Below are 18649 nucleotides of genomic sequence, written 5' to 3'. Positions count from 1 at the left end.
TGTTCACTCCGTTTACATTCCAGGATGTGTGTTGTGGGCGATTGTGTGTATCGGCAATACATTCCTAATGAAGGGCTTCTGTGTCCACAGACTTTCATAGAACGCAATGTGGACAAATCCCTTGGGTCTTTTAAGTCTCTTATGTGTGTGCAATGTTGCTGTAATGATATCAGCCGATGTGTATATCTGGACCTCAAGAGCAGCGTTTCTGCATAATATTTCATACCGAATTCATTGTTTAATTATTATTTAACTATTTGTAAAGCGTGACTTCCACCCAACAGGAATCTTGGCGCTAATTGAATAATCAGACAACGCAGGTACCTTCTGTTGAAGAGCAGTCACACAGAAGAATCTGGGTCCAACTCATCTACTTGGGAAATAGCTAAGTCTTCAGTCTCTTCCTGAAACTCAGCGGGTTCACATTCTCTCTCCAGGTATTTGGCAGCTTATTCCAGGATTTTCCACCGATTATGATCTTTTCAAATGTTGGTGTACAGAGCAGATTTGCTGAGGATGATCTTAAAGATCTTAGAGGTCTGTAATGTCAACATTTATTTTGTAATATTCTTGGTCCCATTCCATTTAAGGCTTTATGGACCATACACATGGCCTTAAAGGCTCATCTATACCTAATAAGCAATCAGTGCAGCTCTTTTAGGGTGACTGAAGCAGAATCAAATCTTGTTATTTTCAGTGCTAGTTTAGCAGCCAACACTTTAATCTTATAGAGTCTTTTAAAAAGATAGTCTGGGGCCCCCAGCAGCAGAGAATTACAGTAGTCCAATCTGCTTCAGAGTGTAGACTGCACCACCTGTTTTCTGGCTGGTTGAGGTAATAGGGAGATGATTTTCCTATGATTCCTCATCAGTCCATGCAAGTAGCTACTGTTTTGTTGATATGAGCTTCTCATCAAACAGGACTCCTAGATTACGAACTGATTGAACTGTTAATAGGTCTGTTTCATTTATCCAAGACCAAAAGTTACTTGGTGGTATGGGGTTTTACGGGGGGAGCAGCACAGAAATTCTGTCTTGCTTCAATTGAATTTGAGTGCTTTCCGGCTGAGACAGTTAGCCATCTAAGTTAGGCAAGCATGGGGCTTTTCTAATTGCATTGTTTTACTTCCCTGGGACAACAATTAGACATTGACCAGACCTTGAACTTATCCCCTAACCTGCTTACACTTCAGGACTTGGAACCTGCAGAACTTACCCCAGACTGTAGAGACCAAGCGATTTGGCTGATGCCCGGTGGAGCTAACATATAGCTAAAGAGGAGATGGGTTGTGGACTCCCCTTCCCCCCCCGCCATCACCTACCAGCCGGACCTTGGGCAGATTTTCCCCTCGTCTCTACGTCTTCTCTTCCTCCTACCCCTTTACCCTACCCCCTTACTCTTCCTTGAGCCATCCACCTTGTCCCCTATGTTCTTTACATGCTTTTCTTGATACTTATGTAACTTTTAACTGATGTAAATTGCAACATTATTGGTCCTCATGTAAAGCGCTCTGTTTCCTTCGGGTCGAGCCAACACTATATAATAACTCATTAATAAAATATGTTCCCATTTAGTACTCTTTCTCTCTTTGTCTACTTCCCTAGCTCCTATCCCCTCTCCCCTGAATCTCTCATCTTGCCTGCTAGTCTGTCTAGCCCCCTGTCCTTTGTGCCCTTTGACTAAGCACTCCTTCTCCCCTTGTTGGGAAAAGATCCAATATTTATACTCTGGAGTCTCAGCAAACCCGCTGAAAGAGTCCACTGCGCCAAGGGAGCCACTCACAGCTGAGGTATGGTATGGCACCCCTTGCCAAAGCACTCCCTCTCCCCTTTTTGGGGAAGGATCCAGGATGTAGGCCTTGGAGTCTCAGAGACCCGTCTGGGAGAGTCCATTGCGTAAAGGGAGCCTCCCGCAAAAGGATAGAGAAGTGATATCACTTCCCCTGGGATCACAGCTTACTGGACTTTGGACGTTGCTTTGACTCCTCTACCGGTTTGTGTCCCCGTCTCCTTTCCCCTCCTCCTTCCATGCTGTGTCCTTCACCCTCCCCTTCTCTTTCTCGCCTTCATTACCTGTCTACTTCCCCAGCACCTACCCCCCTTCCCTGAATCTTTCCCCTTGCCTCCTTTTTCCCTTACGTATTTGTGCTTTTTGTTTATCTTGACCTTATAAGTAACTATGTTGCCATGCTCTATTAACTGTGTAATCTTTGGAACGATGTAACCTGTAACTATGATCTGATGTTCATGTAAAGCGCTCTGATACCTCCGGGTCTAGCCAGCGCTATATAAAACCTTTAAAGTAAATAAATGTTGTTAACAGAACATATTAGTTGGTTGTCATCTGCATTATATATATGTATATAATCTATCTATCAACCCAAAAGATTTAATTAAGGACAGCAGTGGCCGAAGGTAGATATTAAACAAAACAGGACTTGGGGCTGATCCTTGTGGATCCCTATGTACAATATCTTTAAATTCGGACCTAAATTGGGGAAGAGAGATTGCTTGGCATCTCCTAAATAGATATGAGACTGTCCAATTCAGGAGGACGCCTCCAACCCCTACCTCCTTTAATCTATGAAAACTGATTTTATGGTTGCTGGTTTCAAAAGCAGCCCATAGGTCTAACAGGATCAAAATTGCTGCCTGACCACCGTCAAAGCTCATCATTAGGTCGTCCAGTGCCACGACCAATGCTGCTTCCGTGCCATGGCTGGTCTAAAACCCATTTGTTCTTGCTTATGCAAATCGTTATGTTCCCAGGATCCCACCAGAATATTACCACTGTGTTTTTCCAAAATCTTGACCTGTTATGGGAGCACAGAAATTGAGGCCTTTCACACCAGCTTGAGATTTTTTCAACAAAGGTGTGACCAGCGCCATCTTCCAAACTGCTGGTACTGCTCTTGTGACTAAAGATTGATCACAAATTTGTTGTAAAATTGGATAGAGCTCATCTGCTCTATCTTTTCAAATTTTGGTAGGGATTGGGTCTAGAGGAGAGCCAGAGGGGATTGAAGAGGCAAGAATTTTAAACTCTTCGTTATCTTCTGTACTCTTCGTTATCTTCTGTTATTGGTCCCTCCCTGTCCAGAGCACCCAGAGTTCTCTTATGATGAAAGTTATTAATGGTTATTAGATTACATGCTGTTGATAGTGTATTCATGGAGTCATTCCACTGCTATATATGACAAATAAACAACCCAGGCAACCCACAAGTGCTGGCAAAGTTAAAAAAAACAAGACAAAATTAAATAATAAATAATTGATGATAAGGCACTACAGTAACCTAGAGATTTCAGTTTAATAAATTTGATAAAAGTATCATGAAAGGATTCATTGATATAGTGACTTAAAAACACACAATAAAAATATTTCTTTCAATAAACATATCATTAGTATATATGGATGTTTCCAATGATATAAAAAGGGGATGATTCATTCCACTGCTATACATAACGATCCATTTTTATCTCATTCATAATCCCATCAACCTTATTCTGAAAAAAGTGAGATAGATTGTCACAAAGATCTTGGGAAGGATCAACTGTTTGTGTTAGGCAGTCTTGGGATACCAACTCTTTTACTATTTCAAATACCTTCTTAGATTTATTAGCTGCCTCAGCAATGGTTCTTGTGAAGTAGCTCTCTTTAGCTCTCCAGATTTCCCTTTTGTATTCACTTAAAGCTATCTTTAATTGTAGCTTGTTTTTAGCTAAGTAGAGTTTACACCACTGCCTTTCCATGTTTCTACAGTGTAATTTCTTCTCCTTCAGAGATTCTGTGAACCATGGAGCCGACCCTTTAGATTTCGGCAACCTTAGTTTCAGGGGAATTAGTTTGTCGAGAGGATCAGTGATTGAGCTAGATTGCCACACCTCTTCCTCCTTACCTGTAGCAAAACAAAACATTTTTAACTCAAAGTAACCAGCACAGGTCGTGGACCTTGGTCAGCGGACTCGATAATTCTCGCTTCGGTGCTTACTCTAATCAGGGGTTCTGCTCGGCAACTCTGGGCATTAGCTTGCCTAATCTCCACAACGGCCCCACCAATTCCGGGGATGCCTGTCTCCACCTTGGGGACTCCCAGCAAGGGACCATCCCACAGGGAAAGCCAGGACGGGTTACCCAGAGTTATACAGCGCCAGGAGACCTATGGACGGGTAGCAGTGCGCTTTACAAGCTCAAAAACATTTACATTTACAACATTTACATTCACAACCGCACTGTAGCACAAAATTTCACCTCCCGCCCCCTTCCACCGCACACTTCCACCCCTGAAGTATCTGTCACCCATTCAAAAACCATGAACAGTTAACGAAACCAAACACCGAGGGTGTGCACAAACAGTGAGTGGTACTGCATCTCCCCCACCATCTTATATTAAACACTTGTCTCTTGCTAAGATCTGCACCTAGGGGAATGATTTTACACCTGGGTGACCTGCAGTCAGTCGTCACATTGCTGTCTAGGCTTAGTCGGGGAGTCTTTGTGCAAGAGAAAGGGCCACAGTGCCTACCTAACAGTGTCTTTTTTCAGTCCTTTCCAAAGTGGGACATTCTCCTCCCAATGGGTAGGTGGGCTAGGATTCCCCACATCATCTGGTAGTAGCATGGAAGGTGGGAATGCTTCCATCTGTGCATCGTGATCAGCAGTTACGTCAGTGCCATCAGGCGCGGGGCTCCCATCATGCCCCCCCTGCTGTTGGGTTCCCTTCTGTTATCTCATATGTCCCTCCACTACAGCCGTCCAGGTCGCCCCCATTTAAATTTGCCAGGCATCTACGTTTCAACTTCCTTTCCTCCACCCTGTCTCATGCAGACTCTGGTCTGTCGAAGAAGATTTACCACTGAAGTGGACCATGAGTTTGGCTAGATACATCAGCAAATACTCCAACTGCATTGCTCTGAGCTTCTGTTTAACTGCAAGGTATGATCGTCGCAGCTGCTGCCCCGCGCTGGTGTAATCCAGAAAGGGCATGATTTTGTGGTTATCGTGAGTGATTGTCCCTAATTTACAGGCCGCTCTGATGATTACCTCCACTATTGTTACGGTTGAGGATGCAAGCAGTGACATGCCTCAAGGGAAGACCGGGTGGGGGCTTCACCATAAGGTCAGGAAGAGCACGCTCTACAACAAACAGTTGGACAAGTCTCCAGATGGGGCCCAGCTTTTTAATCAATCTGTAAGGAAGAGGTCTGCATTTGTGCCCTTAACTCCCTCAGGCAATCCCACTATTTGAATGTTATTCCTCTGGGATCGTCCCTCTACACCTTCTGTTCTCTCCTTTAGGTGCTTTATGGCTTCTAGTAGCCTAGAAACTTTGGCCTGCATCCCATGAATCTGATCTTCTGATGCAGAGATGGACTTTTCCACTTCCGTTACATGCGCTGTCATCTTAAGAAGATCTTGTCTCAGCAGTGAGACATCTGTTTGAAGGCCTTACATCTCGCCCAGTAAGGATAGCCTCATGTCTTTGATGGGCTGGAGTATCATCTCGACTGTGGATGACATTCCCTCTTGTCTGGTTTGGGGTGTGGACGATGCCCAGGCCGACTCTCCCAGAGGCGCCCTGCTATAACAAGCCATCTTTGCCTGCAATTGATGGCCACCACTATCTTTGAACATGGTGGCAGTGCCACCCAGGCTTCAAGGATGTCTAAGATTATGTACCGCTGGTTATTCGGAATTAGATGTGCAAATATATGAAATAAGTGAAGAGCCATCCCTCAGCTCCAATGAGTCCATTTAGCAGTCCGATGTGGCAGGCCCCAGGGGCAGCAGCAAAGCCTGTGTTCCAGACATAGGGCCCTGATAGTCCCAGTCATCCCCAGCACTGGAAAGACGGGAGGCCAGTCTTCAGCAGCTGCTGAACACCTCATCTGGTGCCTCTGATGAGCTGGGCACCACAGTGTCTGCATTCTTGCAGTCGCTCCCCTCACCCTAACTGGCTAGGATGGGTAGAATCATTCAAGACGGCAGCTAACGCGCCCCTTTATCACACAGCAGTCACTGCTCTGATGTTCACGATGGAGCACTGATCACTAAAGGATTTTGGCAATAGGTGAGGGTGATGCGGAGACACCTATTCAGATGTCTGCCATCTTGGCCCACTGGCCAGGCTCCCAATTCCAGGATTATTCAATTTGCATAACTATTTGTGTCTATGAAAGTTGATATGCGTACATTTCCACTTGTGAAATGTGATCAAAAAATGCATCTGCACTTCTAAATGTAACTTTTTTTTCTCCATTGGAAATATTTTTCCCTCTAGTAAAATCCCTTCTTGTACGATCAGATAAGTTGCGGGTGCCTTCTCTTTTCATCCTCATCACCAAATGCATTTATTCCCAGAAAATGTGTACATTTCTGGTGAGTGCCCACAGCACTATTTCAAACCAAGTTCTTATAAAAAATATACGTAAGTGCAAGCTCATGTTTGAAAAAAATAGAAAGTATCCATGTGAGAATGTGAGAGTATATTCTGCTTCTTTTGAATTGCCACAGGGATATACTGGGAATGACTCTGACTCAGTAACTAACCGTGGATATTGAGTTGGCTTTATAAACTTCAACATGGCCTGAATATGAGTTGTGCTTATGGTCTCAGCCAGTCATGGAAATATGAAACTCCTCAATATGCAACTTCTAATTCAACTTCAGATTCACACCAAAGTAAAGAAAGCAAAGTGGTCCTCTCAAGTGGCACACATTTAAGCATTTTCTTCATGCACGTCTGACCTCATCCAAAAATCTCTTGATTGCCCAATCATGGTAGTGAGATATGTTGTGTTTGTTTCATGCAACATCCATAAAAAAAGTTTCTTTTAGGTCAAAACAAAACCTCACATATGAGAAATTGGACAATGTCATAGAGAATATTTGCAGTAATATTAGCGAGCTGCTGCTGTTACAATATTGAAAACACACGTCACTATCCCTGAATATTAGATGTAAACATATTTTGAATTTGTATGAGTGTGCCTGTGCACTGTCGGTTGAAGAACCGGGTTTTCTTAGAACCCAGCGGCGCCAGGGACACGCCCAAAGTCTTCGGGTTCTCCTGTCTTGGCAAACAGAGACACGGAATACTTCTGGATGGCGTCAAAGGTCAAATTTATTAGCTGCAGCTAGTAACAGTAATCTCAGCAATACAACACGGTGTACAACTCAAGAAACTGTTCAAATTTCATAGAGCAAGACATCACCTTTTATACACAATATTCTCATTATAAATGTACACCCACTGCGCAAAACTCTGACCAATAGAACACATTTTCTAACTGAGTATCACATTAACAAAAACCCAATTTACAGTAACCCAACCGAAAAGTTAATTATTAGGACTGTCCCAAATTCAATCTTTGCAAGCCGGACAAATTTATAATTGAAAAGCACAACCCATGTAATGTCAGAACATAAAGGAAACAGTAATAGATGCTGGACAAGATAAAACATGTGCAAGGAAACTAAAGGTTAACGAGGTCCTGAACATTGATTGGCAATCTCAGACAACGATCAGCCAGAGAAATTGGCTTCGTGAAGGGTCAGTTTCAGGTGCAGAGTTCCGCGTCCTGCAGTTCACTCACAAGTCAGAAAAGGGCCTGTTTAATGCATACATGAACAATGAGGCCCATGCAACTTTGTTTGTTCGGTTACCTCCACGGCCTACGTGAGGGCAACACAAAATGGCGTTATGAACAACGCAAACAAAATGGAGTCCGGTCCCGAAAACCACGGAACCTCACGGTGACCTGACCAAAGAGGGCATAAAAGAACTAAAACTGGATCATAAATTCAAGGCTTTTCCAAGCATTACTCCCAAAATACGTTTGGCCCAGGGCCTCCAAAATACTTAAGATGTCTCTGGATTACTGCAGAGTATGCCATGCATACCCCTCTGCGCCCTTACATACTCTGCGGTAATTACTGCAGAGTATAAAGGGTGCCGAGGCGCATGCACTGCAGTGCAATCAGTGGTTTCTTAACAGGGCTCGAAGAGGGAGCTGTCCCTCTATATTTATAAATCACTGCAGATTAAACTTTAATCTGCAGTAAACATTGAGGGGCTACTCCCTGTTCCTGACCTGTTTAAACACCAAACACTGCAGATTAATTTCGCTGGCAGAGCGGTGGAATTTATGAGTAATACTGCGTTACAGGATTAATGCAAAATTATCAAACTCGTCTGATTCCGCCGGTGGAATTAATAATTCTGGCCAGCCCTAGTTCCATACGCTCTCTTCCACCGTTACCAAAGCTAAAACTGTTCTGGTTGCATTATATGATATTGCGGCACTCCTGGTGAATGAACGGCCAGGTGATACATTTTGTGCAAGTAAACACGTGGAAATATTGGAATGGGAGTCCCTGAGCCGAGAGGCCCCACACTGCAGCTCATGTCTCAGTAAATTTGGATATGGGGAGGGAAGGTGTGGAGGCGGGATTGCTTCATTGTACTTTTTTCTGTTGCCTTATCTATCTCCACAAATCGCCTCTGTAGAGCAGAACTAAATGAATCCTTAATAAAGCACCTTAAGTAAAAAAACAGAGGCCTACTACCTACTGTGCATCAATTCATGGACTTTGGTACATTTGTAAAGATGGACTGAATACTCCTCTCACTGACCTCTGAAGTCTTGACCTCTGCCCATCGAAATCTTGTGCTGCACAGCAGCTGCTTCTTGGTCACCAGTAAAGTTGTTGGCCCTGGTCTACCTCAGCCTAACTGAACCACACCTTCCCATGTTTTCCCACACCTCAGCTTCACTTTAACCTCAAATTCACCCTCACCTAAATCCAACCTCATTGTGCCTCAGCTCTAACTCGAGCTCACTGCATCTTGACCCACACCTCCCTAACCTAATCTCTCCCAACTCACTCAAACTGCTTATGCCCTTTGCTGTGTGTTTTAGCGAAGCCTGCAAAATCTTACTACCAAGCAAAAGCTAAAATTATTAACTTTTTCAATACTTATTTACCATGCTATAGCTCCAGACAATAGGAAGAGAAACCCCTTCCTTGCCGTCCCCACTTTTATTTCCTACTGATGAAGCAACCTCTTCTGACTCCATTTAAACTGTTAGGCACGCTGCTGGTTGCATGATCCATTAGGAGTTTGCTGAAAGCCACCTTTAGGAATCCAACTAGCATGTTGCCCGCGCAGTAGTTTACACTCAACTTTAAGTATGTGCTTTTGATGTCACTCCTCCGATGGCTTTGCAGAGCTCCTTGGGCCACTATTTAAGGCTGATGCGACTATTGAGGCCCTCTGAGGACCTGCATTCCCAGAATGCACTTTTTTTGAAGTTAGAATACAGTGTGCAAGTGTAATTTAGTGTGGCCAGGCCTCATTAAAAATTGGTGGAAAAACGTTTTTTTCATGAATTCTTCACTCATCTCTGCTATACATTCATTGTATCGCCTAACAATAGGAGTTTAAAGTTGTTGTGCCCATCAATATTGCTTCATTCCCCCAAAAAATCTATCTTTTTTTGGCATCTCTTCGTTGTTAATTTATATCAATTGTAAGAACCATATGTACAATCAGTTAATTCACAGTTCTCCCTGGTTGATGAGCAACAGTATTTCTGCCTTTGGTGACTTTTGGCAAAAAAACCTTTATGCTTGACTGTACCTGTGCATCACAATAGATCACCAGTTGAAAACTTATAATTGTTTTTGTATTTCATATTCTCAATCTAATTAACCTACTGACTACTGTTATTGTTGTCCTTCATTTGCTTGTGTCGTTCATTATCCTACTAAATGTTTCTTTTTGTTTATTCATTTGCTTTGTATTGCCCTCTCCTTTTCTCTTAGTAGCCATGTTTAAGGCTGTGCTGTTCTGGATGGTGTTGCATCTAGAACTAGCTAATTAAAATCTAGTTTTGTTCCCAAAATCTTTAAGTTATGCAAAATAATTACCCATTGATATCCTGTTGTGCATTCAGGTGCACTTCCATCTTTGACAATGGTTTTTGTTTTGTAGAATGAAGCTCGGAAACTTAATCACCAGGAAGTTGTTGAGGAAGATAAAAGACAAAAGTTGCCGGCAAACTGGGAATCAAGAAAAGCCCGATTAGAATGGGAGCTGAAGGAAGAAGAAAAGAAGAAGGTATGTTGAATGATGAGATTTCATTAGAAGATTCTCAGTGGCCACAAGGCCAATAGTACTACTACTCTCTTCTCACTCCCTTTGTTCACCATGGTGCAGTTAGTACAGTTTTTTTCTGTCTGTTTCTGCAAGTTTGAGCATCTCTCATCTATTAATGGGCACCTTACCTCCCTTAGGTTACCAATTATATTGGAGTGGGCTTGATATGTTTCTAGGAGCGAGTTCAAATAAGGAAACGTAGACAGTGTAAATAGATGCACTTGTCCAATGCCGCTTTTCCTTTTCGTAAAATGTTATTCAGTTTTGGCAAAGATAAATTATTTGTGCAACTGATATCAGTCGTTCATATGATTTTTCTAGTGATGAAGGTACTTTTTTGTAAATTTGACAAAAAACGTTAATTTTAGCCGGCACTCGATATTGTCTGGACTGCTAATTTAACTTTGTAAACTCTCAGTTGATGGTGAACTCCTATGGTGGTTGTGTTTCTAGCTTTCTACTGACTGAGGGTCTTTTCTGTTTTGTCAAATAAAAATGTTATATTGCACTTTACAAAGGGAAAGGTTCTGTAAGATGAAATATTGAAAGTGCCAGACCTCACTTTGTATTCTCTATTTGAAAGCAGTGTGTCAGATTCGTTGACCTTAGATGCCTATTTTTTTCTGTATTTATTCAAAGAATGACTTTTTAGGTCTCGCATGAGATAGTGCAAGCGCTCTCGCTTGCAAGAGAGACAAAACAAGCAAGGGGCTTGCAGTCTGCCCATTGCTTAGCATTCATTGGCTTCGTTGTCACTCTTATTTGTTACCTTTTAATTGGCCAGAGCGTGCTGATTTGACTTCCTCTTCTTTCAGCTGGAGCAGAGACCAGGTACTGATTGCTTTAGCTTGCTTTCTGTCCTTTCACTGATTCTGCTGTGACTGAGGTTCTTTTTTTTATTTAGTTTTTAGTATCCTTGTCATCCTTGTTGATTTTGTCTTTCCATTTGTAGCTTTTTCTTTTTACTGTGCCACACGCACTTCAAAGAAGCCCTTTTCTCCTTTGAAATGGATGTTTATTGTGACAACAGATGTTATCTGTCATTATTGTTACAATGTGCATGTTATCTGCTTCCAAATGAATTTCACTAAGACATAGACGCAATTGCTTTCTTTAATGTGATAGGATTTTTTTGACAGATGTCATTTTATTTTTCACGCATGGAGGGATTATTCGATTTGCTCAATAGGAATCGCCTTTGAGAATATTGACTCTGATGTTACCTTTTGTTCATGCTTTACAGCTTGGGCGTTATTGACAATGATTTGCAGAGAGGCATGAATTCCGCTCTTTTGAATTTTAAACAGACCCTGTGAACGAGTTTAAAGGCAGGAGTTCTATGAGTGTTGTTACTCTGGTTTGCAATTATTACAACATACAGAGCAGCAAGGAAGTAAGTCCACCATATGGAGCATTTGCAGAGTCTGCCTTGGACATAACTGTGGCTTAAATTGGAGTAGCCCTGAATGACATGTTGAATGAAAAATGTAATTATTTGTTACAACTGATTTATGATGTGTCGTAGATAATTGCTGATCCATGCAAACTCACCTTTCTACTGTTTAAATCAGACATGAATCAGTTTTTGTGTATGGCCACATAAATGGTTAACTTCTTTATGGCATCCCTTGTAGCACTATAATTTTATTTGGGCATTTTATTTCTTAATTTACGATCAATTTCATGGGTGTGACATTAAAAGTGCTCTGCCACACAGCACTCTTGTACCACATACCTCCAGATCTGAGTCGCCTTCCGAGATTCTGCTACACACTCCCTATAGTGACTGGCTCAAGTGGTATTGGTACTTTTTACTCCTTAATTTCTGTTTAGAAATATTGGTAATGCAATTTAGGAAAAAAGTAATTAAGCTGATTGGTGGTTTTTCAACACAAATTACAGAGCTTAAAGTACTAATCTCATTTGAGGTAGCCACTATAGTGAGTGCTTGATAGAATCTTGAAAAATCACTAGAACCTACAAATAATTAGAAAATAATTCGGTACCCCTTTTCAAAGAAAATGCATGCTCCCATGTAGCTCTCTGCCCTGCAAGTCTCTCACCCCTTGTCTGGAAAAGGTTCAGCCCTTCAGGATGTCTGCCCAGCTTTGTGCTCACCACTGTCTTCCCAGCGCCTGTTGTTCTTCCACATGGTCTGATTCTATGTCCCCCTTCCTAATGAGCCAGCATACTTCATTCCTCCGACTGCTACCATTCCCTATCTTGTCTGCGTGCTGGCCACTGCCTTCTGAAACATAATGTATGTTTCTACTTGGCTGTACTCTTCATGTCCCCTCCTCCTCGACCTGGCACACTTCTTTCCCTACATGCCAAGAATATCCATGTTGTTCCCATTCCCCCGGCGCTATACTCCTGTCTTTTTGAACACCACTCCACTTACAAAGACCATGCATGCTCCCACTCTGATGTCTGCCCTTCACATGGTTCCTCTCCTTTCCTTCATACTCTTTGCCGGCGCTGTACATTTCACTGCACTTCCATAGATGTAGCTTGTTACCACATAGCTCTCGACTGTCTTACTCATTCTAAATTGGCACAGAACCCTGTTTTGCACCTCTACTTGTGCAGTAGTAGACTTCAGGCAATGATTGAGAGCTCTAAGGTAACAGCAGCTCCCAGACCCAGCATAATGCCAGACGTATTCATGTGAAATGGCTCCTGGCAGCTCACAAAAAACCATGGCCATGAAGAGGCTCCCTGTTTGACCACAATAACAGTTGAGTGTCTAGAGATTTCTTATTGTAATGCCTTCGTATACCAGCAAGTGTCTAAATCTAAACATTGTATAAGACTGCTATTAAATCATTAGACGCGGGATAAGATGTATATATATATGGGGTAAACGTTTGCCATTGTTATACAAGTGCAGCTGTTTAATCTGGCTAGTTGAATACATGTTCACATGTGGTCCCTCTTAAGGCAGTACAGTGTTTTCTAGGCAACTGAAATGTTGTCATGCGTCTATGTACTTTACACCCCTTACAACCATCTGTGTCATATACTTTGTAACCTAGAGCTGGAAAACTTTGCAGTTTTTAACACATTTTCATGTTATTTTAGTCCTCGGTGGCTGTTGAAATAATCCCTCTAAACTGTGTAAAAATATTGTAGCTGCTTCTTTCCCCTGTCTCTCTTAGAAGCTTTTGTTGCTACGTCAGTGCCATCTGAGGAGCTGGTGTCCCACTCAGGCCAAAATCCCTAAGCCGCTTGTCCCTCTTTCCTTTGCTTGTGTTCCTCAGTCTTTCCTTCTTTCCACAGTCTCTGCCTCTCATTCTGGTCCCTTCCCAGCAGCCAGTGCCCCTTGGGTTGATGGGTAACACTTTTAAGACACGGTGTCTGTTGGAGCTTAAGTAAAAAACCATTACTACCTCATTATGGCCATTTGGTTGGATGTTGTTTCCTTCATGCTTTTGATAGCTGACACCATTGGAACAACTTGGGGACGCCCACTTTTCTTTCTATGAGCGGCGTTAGAGCTGACTCTGGAACTCCTCCCAGAAATCCTGTGTCCCTCTGTCTGTTGTAAGGCATTGAAAACTCTTTTCAGTTGGCTAAATCTGCCCTCCTCCCAAAAACCTTTGTGCGTCTGCCTGACAGTTGGGTGCAAAGGTATCTTCACTACGTGTCTTTCTATAGAACTTTTTCCCTCTTACAGGTTAGAGGCACCTTGGAAAAGGTTTACGTTTGTATTTCTGTTGCTTTGGAGGCCATGGTATTTAGTGTTGCAACATTTAAGCTGATGCATCTGTTAGATGTTTGAGTTATAAACGTGTGTTTTTTCTGGTGCTTTGTTTACGAAAGCTTAAGTAGAAAACACTTTTTTGAAACTTCTCTTTCAGTTTACTGGTTCATGGTTCCTACTGCATAATATTTTTGATGAATTGTGTATTTTTTCCACTCATGATTGCCAGTCCGTTATCCACTAGTAATGTTTATAAGGCGAAAACTCATTTTTATCTCTGCATATTTGCACACTCTGATGTGCCTTCGGGCATGATGACCTGTCTACTGTGCTGCTTTTCTTTTCATCTTCACTTTCCTCTCCTTACTGCATAGCTAATTATTTTACTAGATTGGTTTGGAAATGTAAATAAAGAAAAATGTTCTTGTACCGTAGAACAGTTTCAGGCCCATTCTGCTTACTCCTCTGAAAACTAAGCTGACCTGCCCCAAGTGGCACCGATTAAAATCTTATCATATGTGAGGGCTTTTTTACGACTTCAATTCTCATCCGGGCGGAGAGACCTTGGATGGAATCTAATCATTTGCGTAAGTCAAGCAGGAATGTAGACTCGGTAAGAAATTCCACTGTGTGCAGGATCTCAAAGCACTTTCCAAAAGAAACTTGCTCTTCGTTTTACTTTTTTAGGTCAGTAGACCTAACTAAAGGCACATTTTGTTAGCACTTTTTTGTGATGTATTAAATTTAGCTTGAAGATACGGTGAATTATTCTTTTCATATCAAGAAAACCATTAAAAAAGGTGAAAAATGTGGTGTTTAGGTACAGATCCCATCATCATTAAAACAATTGATTAGATCACTATTGCTATTCTATAGTTTTGTACACTCAGTGCAGGATCTGGACAAGGGACACACCGTATGCCCAGGCCTTGTTGAACATACTCAAAAGAAGAGGCAGGCAGGTACTTCAGAAAGTGGGGCTGAGCCCGGTCTTTGTCGGGCGCAAGGCCCAGCTCTTAGACTAAACTGGGTATTCCCTTCAGCCATGCCCAGCGGGCTTCAACCTGAAGCTACGCAGCCAATTCTGATACTTTTCCCTCTGAGTTCCCCTTTCCCCCATGAGCCCCAACCACCACTGTGCACATTCTTATTCTGTGTGCAGTAATCTCTGGATCTTTGCCCTGGCCTTTGGCATTTTTTTGTGTTCAGCCTGTACAAAATCAACAACTTCTGTGCAAAGCCTGGAGTCATTTGCCGTGGATGCTCTCTACCACGTACCAAGCATCCAGTACCTCCTGTTTACAGCTGTGGCCCTAGAACCCACCACATCTGGCCTCTTTATTATATGTGCTATGTTATGGGTTTGTGGTGCAGTATTTGGCAAGGTCATGTGCCCAAATCCTATTATGGCCTCCGTACTTGCTACAGCCCCATATTCTGTATCTCCAGAATCCACTGCCTGCAACCTCACCCCACATTTTTTACCCTGCATTCCTTCCAATATGACTTTTGGCCAGTCACCACTTCCATAGTCTTCATCCTTCAACCACATACAGGAGGCTCTTATTTGTGCGGCATTTGGCCAATCTCTTCCAACAATTGTAATCTACTAACTTCCATCATTTTCTCCCTGGTGGCGGTAGTTTTCAGCCACTTCTCCCTTCTAGTCACAAGCTGTCCATGCCATATTCACATTGCTCTTTCCCTTCTTTCAGCAGCACAAACTTTTTTCTATGCAAACTTTGTAGTTACTATATACTGCCACTCAATTCCTCCACTCGGTTAACCATCTTTGCACCACTTTTTCTTGAACTTTTCTAACTAAAACCAACATTCAAACTCTTAATAGGATACAGAATATAGTACAGTACACCCATATGCTGCACAGCATACCTAAGAAAAATAATTGGATCTCAGCATGCTCACACCAGCACTCTTCATCAGGACACACCATACGCTATCATACAACAGAAGATCTATCCAACACAACCCAGTTATGCCATTAATTGGAATTTTTGTCAGCTAATACTCTCCGCCACCATTTGTTCCTGTCTCTTTCTCTTTTCCTTTTTTCCGAGCAATGACCATGCCTGCCTTTCTAGAGGCAAGTGGATACACCTTTCCTGTCTCGCCCATCAAATATGTAGAAAAAATATTCACAGACAACTCACAAATTTGCCTGACATATAAATATGCCCATACACACTACTCATAGCACAACTCTACAAGCTGCAATGGGAGCAACAAGAGCATTGGGAAAATTATCTCTGTGTACCAAAAGCTCTGACCTTCCATACCAATGTTGTGGGATAGATAACACATACACAATATACTGCAGTTGATGTTCCTACAATTCTGATCCAAGGACGTAGTTTGAGGATTAAGTCATTCAGTACTCCCTCTCCCTTTTTTTTTGTCCTCACAAGGTCCTTAGCCACCACTGATACTCCAGCTGCAATCTCCACTGACCTATATGCGTCAGATGAAGCATCCGTAAAAATAAGAGCACTATAATTCCACTCTAGCCAACTAGTAGACAAGAATAGGTTTAAAGTAAAAGTGCTTCTGCTGTCTTATTCACTCAGTAGGTTGGGACTGTGTTCCTCCAATACTGCTGCAGCACATACGTGTCTGCTCCACAGCTTATGATGCACAAGGATCAGTCAGGTGTATCTGATCTTCAAGGATCGACACTTTGGTAAGAAATGCGGGGTAAAAGTTGCGTAGGTGCAATTCCTATCACATCCTGATGACATCCTTGACATCACATGAACCATTTTGGCTATATTTGTCCTGAAATGGTGTGTAAAAGCAGATGTCTAGTTCCGGGTACCTCCCATGGAATGGCTAGACTTTGTCATGTAGTGAGGGACACTCTATGTCCCTCAATCTTCAAGTAAGTAAAATGAGAATAGAGAGGATACTGGCCAAATGGGCACTGATACTTCATAAACCTTGTGCTCCACCAATCTTTCTGTCTGTGTTTCTAATATTATCTCCCTATCTTGCTTAAGAAATTACATGAACAGGTACTCAAGAGGTTGAGCCCTATCCTTGCTCCTCTCCCTTTAGAAATTTAGAGCCAAGTCTTCTTGGACTTATGCATGTTTCCCTCTATCTCACAAGAATACCATAATTTGACAGCTGTAGGGTACCAACAGATCACATCCCTCTGTTGGGACCACTTTAGACCGGAAACTGCCTCTCTGTCATTCTCCCACCGTCTGTTTTGAGGATACTTGTTTTCTTATATTGGCATGGATTAACTGTTTAGAGTGTAATGAGTTAGTCAATTCAAAATGACCGACCTCCTGCAAATGTTTTATTATATGTCTAGGCTGGGTTATTTTGGCTGGTGGCCCAATCCCTTTGTGTCTTATGTTTCTCTAACTTTGCTCACTAGGGGCCAGATGTAGGTGGCCAATTACCGGTCGGTAACGGCCGAATTCGGCCGTTACCGACCGGTAATTGGATTTTGAGATGTAGGGCCAGTCATTTTACAGAATCGGTAAATTTACAGATCGGTAAATTTACCGATTCTGTAAAAGACCGAATCGGTATTTTTACCGATTCGGTAAATTTGATATGTAGGTGGGACTCTTCTGAGTCCCACAAGCCTTACCGAATCGGTATTTTACCATCAAATTCAATTTGATGGTAAAATACCGATTCCGGTGTGCATGCACACCTGTGCCATATGACAGGCAGACCTGCCCTTAGGGCAGGTATGCCTGCCACATGGCACCCGAACCTGTTTTGGGGGTGCTAGAGGGTGTCAAAGTGACCCCCCCTGCACCCTTGTGAAATTCGGTATTTACCGATTCGGTAAATACCGAATCGGTATTGCCCATTCATTTCTAAGGGCAGATTCCTAGCGAGTCAGAAACCTCGCCTTCATTTCCTTCTTTAGATTGAAGTGCTTCCTCCAGATTAGCTAAGCCCTGTAGCGAGGGCCCAGCCGCTCCTGAATCTCGCCAGGTAGCATGCAGGAGTTGGTCTCTGGAAAGTGATTGAGCACTCCCTCCGTGATCAGAAAAGACTTCAGGAGTGGGTGACAAGTCTTTTCATTACTGGGTTCAGGGACACCGCTCTGCCCTTCCTCTGCATTAGCCATGCCCCATTCTGCTTGACTGATTGACTCAACCATGGGTTGACCCAAACTAATAGTACAAGTAGTGCAACTGTGTCTGAACCCTGTTGCAAGAGGAATGGAAGAGAGTAAGAAAAAATAGTTCATAATGGTGAATGGAGAGGTAGGTCCACCTCATCCTTAATGATTGGAATTGGAGACTTCAACCGTAGAGGGAAGGAGAAGAAGGATGAGATAATGAACCTGTAAATGATATTTGTTTTTTTAGGTTTCACACACCACCTTTTTGTTTTCCGCTCTTAAGTTTAAGGTATGCACTTGTTTTCACTTGGTTCTCTTAGATAGCCTTTATCACAATGTATTGCCCTTCTAGGTGTCTTTTTTCTGTAAGACTTAAACATTTAAACTTGAAATCCCTGTTATTCCTTAACTGTGGTAATCTTTCAACTTCTTAACATATATGAAGCTTTACCTACAACACACATGGAAGCAAAATCATCCAGCCAGCACAGTTTTGGTCTTACCCCGTGGAATACCTATAATTCTGCATGGGAACAGGAATGGAGCATGCCGGGCTTTAAGTGTGCCGGGTCTCACCGGTGCTGAGCACCAGCAGTTTTTCAAAGGGGGCCTCGAAACAGGTCTCTAACGGGCTCTGTTTTGTTCCCTGGCACAGGCAGTCCGTTTCATTCCAC

At 42.6% G+C, this 18649-nt stretch overlaps 1 protein-coding gene across 1 annotated transcript in view; it reads left to right on the top strand.

Moving 5' to 3' along the window:
* The window catches only part of SYF2 (SYF2 pre-mRNA splicing factor), a 247762-nt gene that overhangs the window by 29436 nt on the left and 199677 nt on the right, over window positions 1-18649 (top strand). Inside the window, exon 3 of the mRNA XM_078663769.1 lies at window positions 9997-10122. Within this exon, the coding sequence (XP_078519895.1) occupies window positions 9997-10122 (126 nt within the window). The remainder of the gene's footprint in view (window positions 1-9996; window positions 10123-18649) is intronic.

Source organism: Lissotriton helveticus, chromosome 10 (genome assembly GCF_964261635.1).
Source record: "Lissotriton helveticus chromosome 10, aLisHel1.1, whole genome shotgun sequence".
Lineage (NCBI taxonomy): Eukaryota > Metazoa > Chordata > Amphibia > Caudata > Salamandridae > Lissotriton > Lissotriton helveticus.
This window is presented reverse-complemented; position numbering and strand designations above follow the sequence as displayed.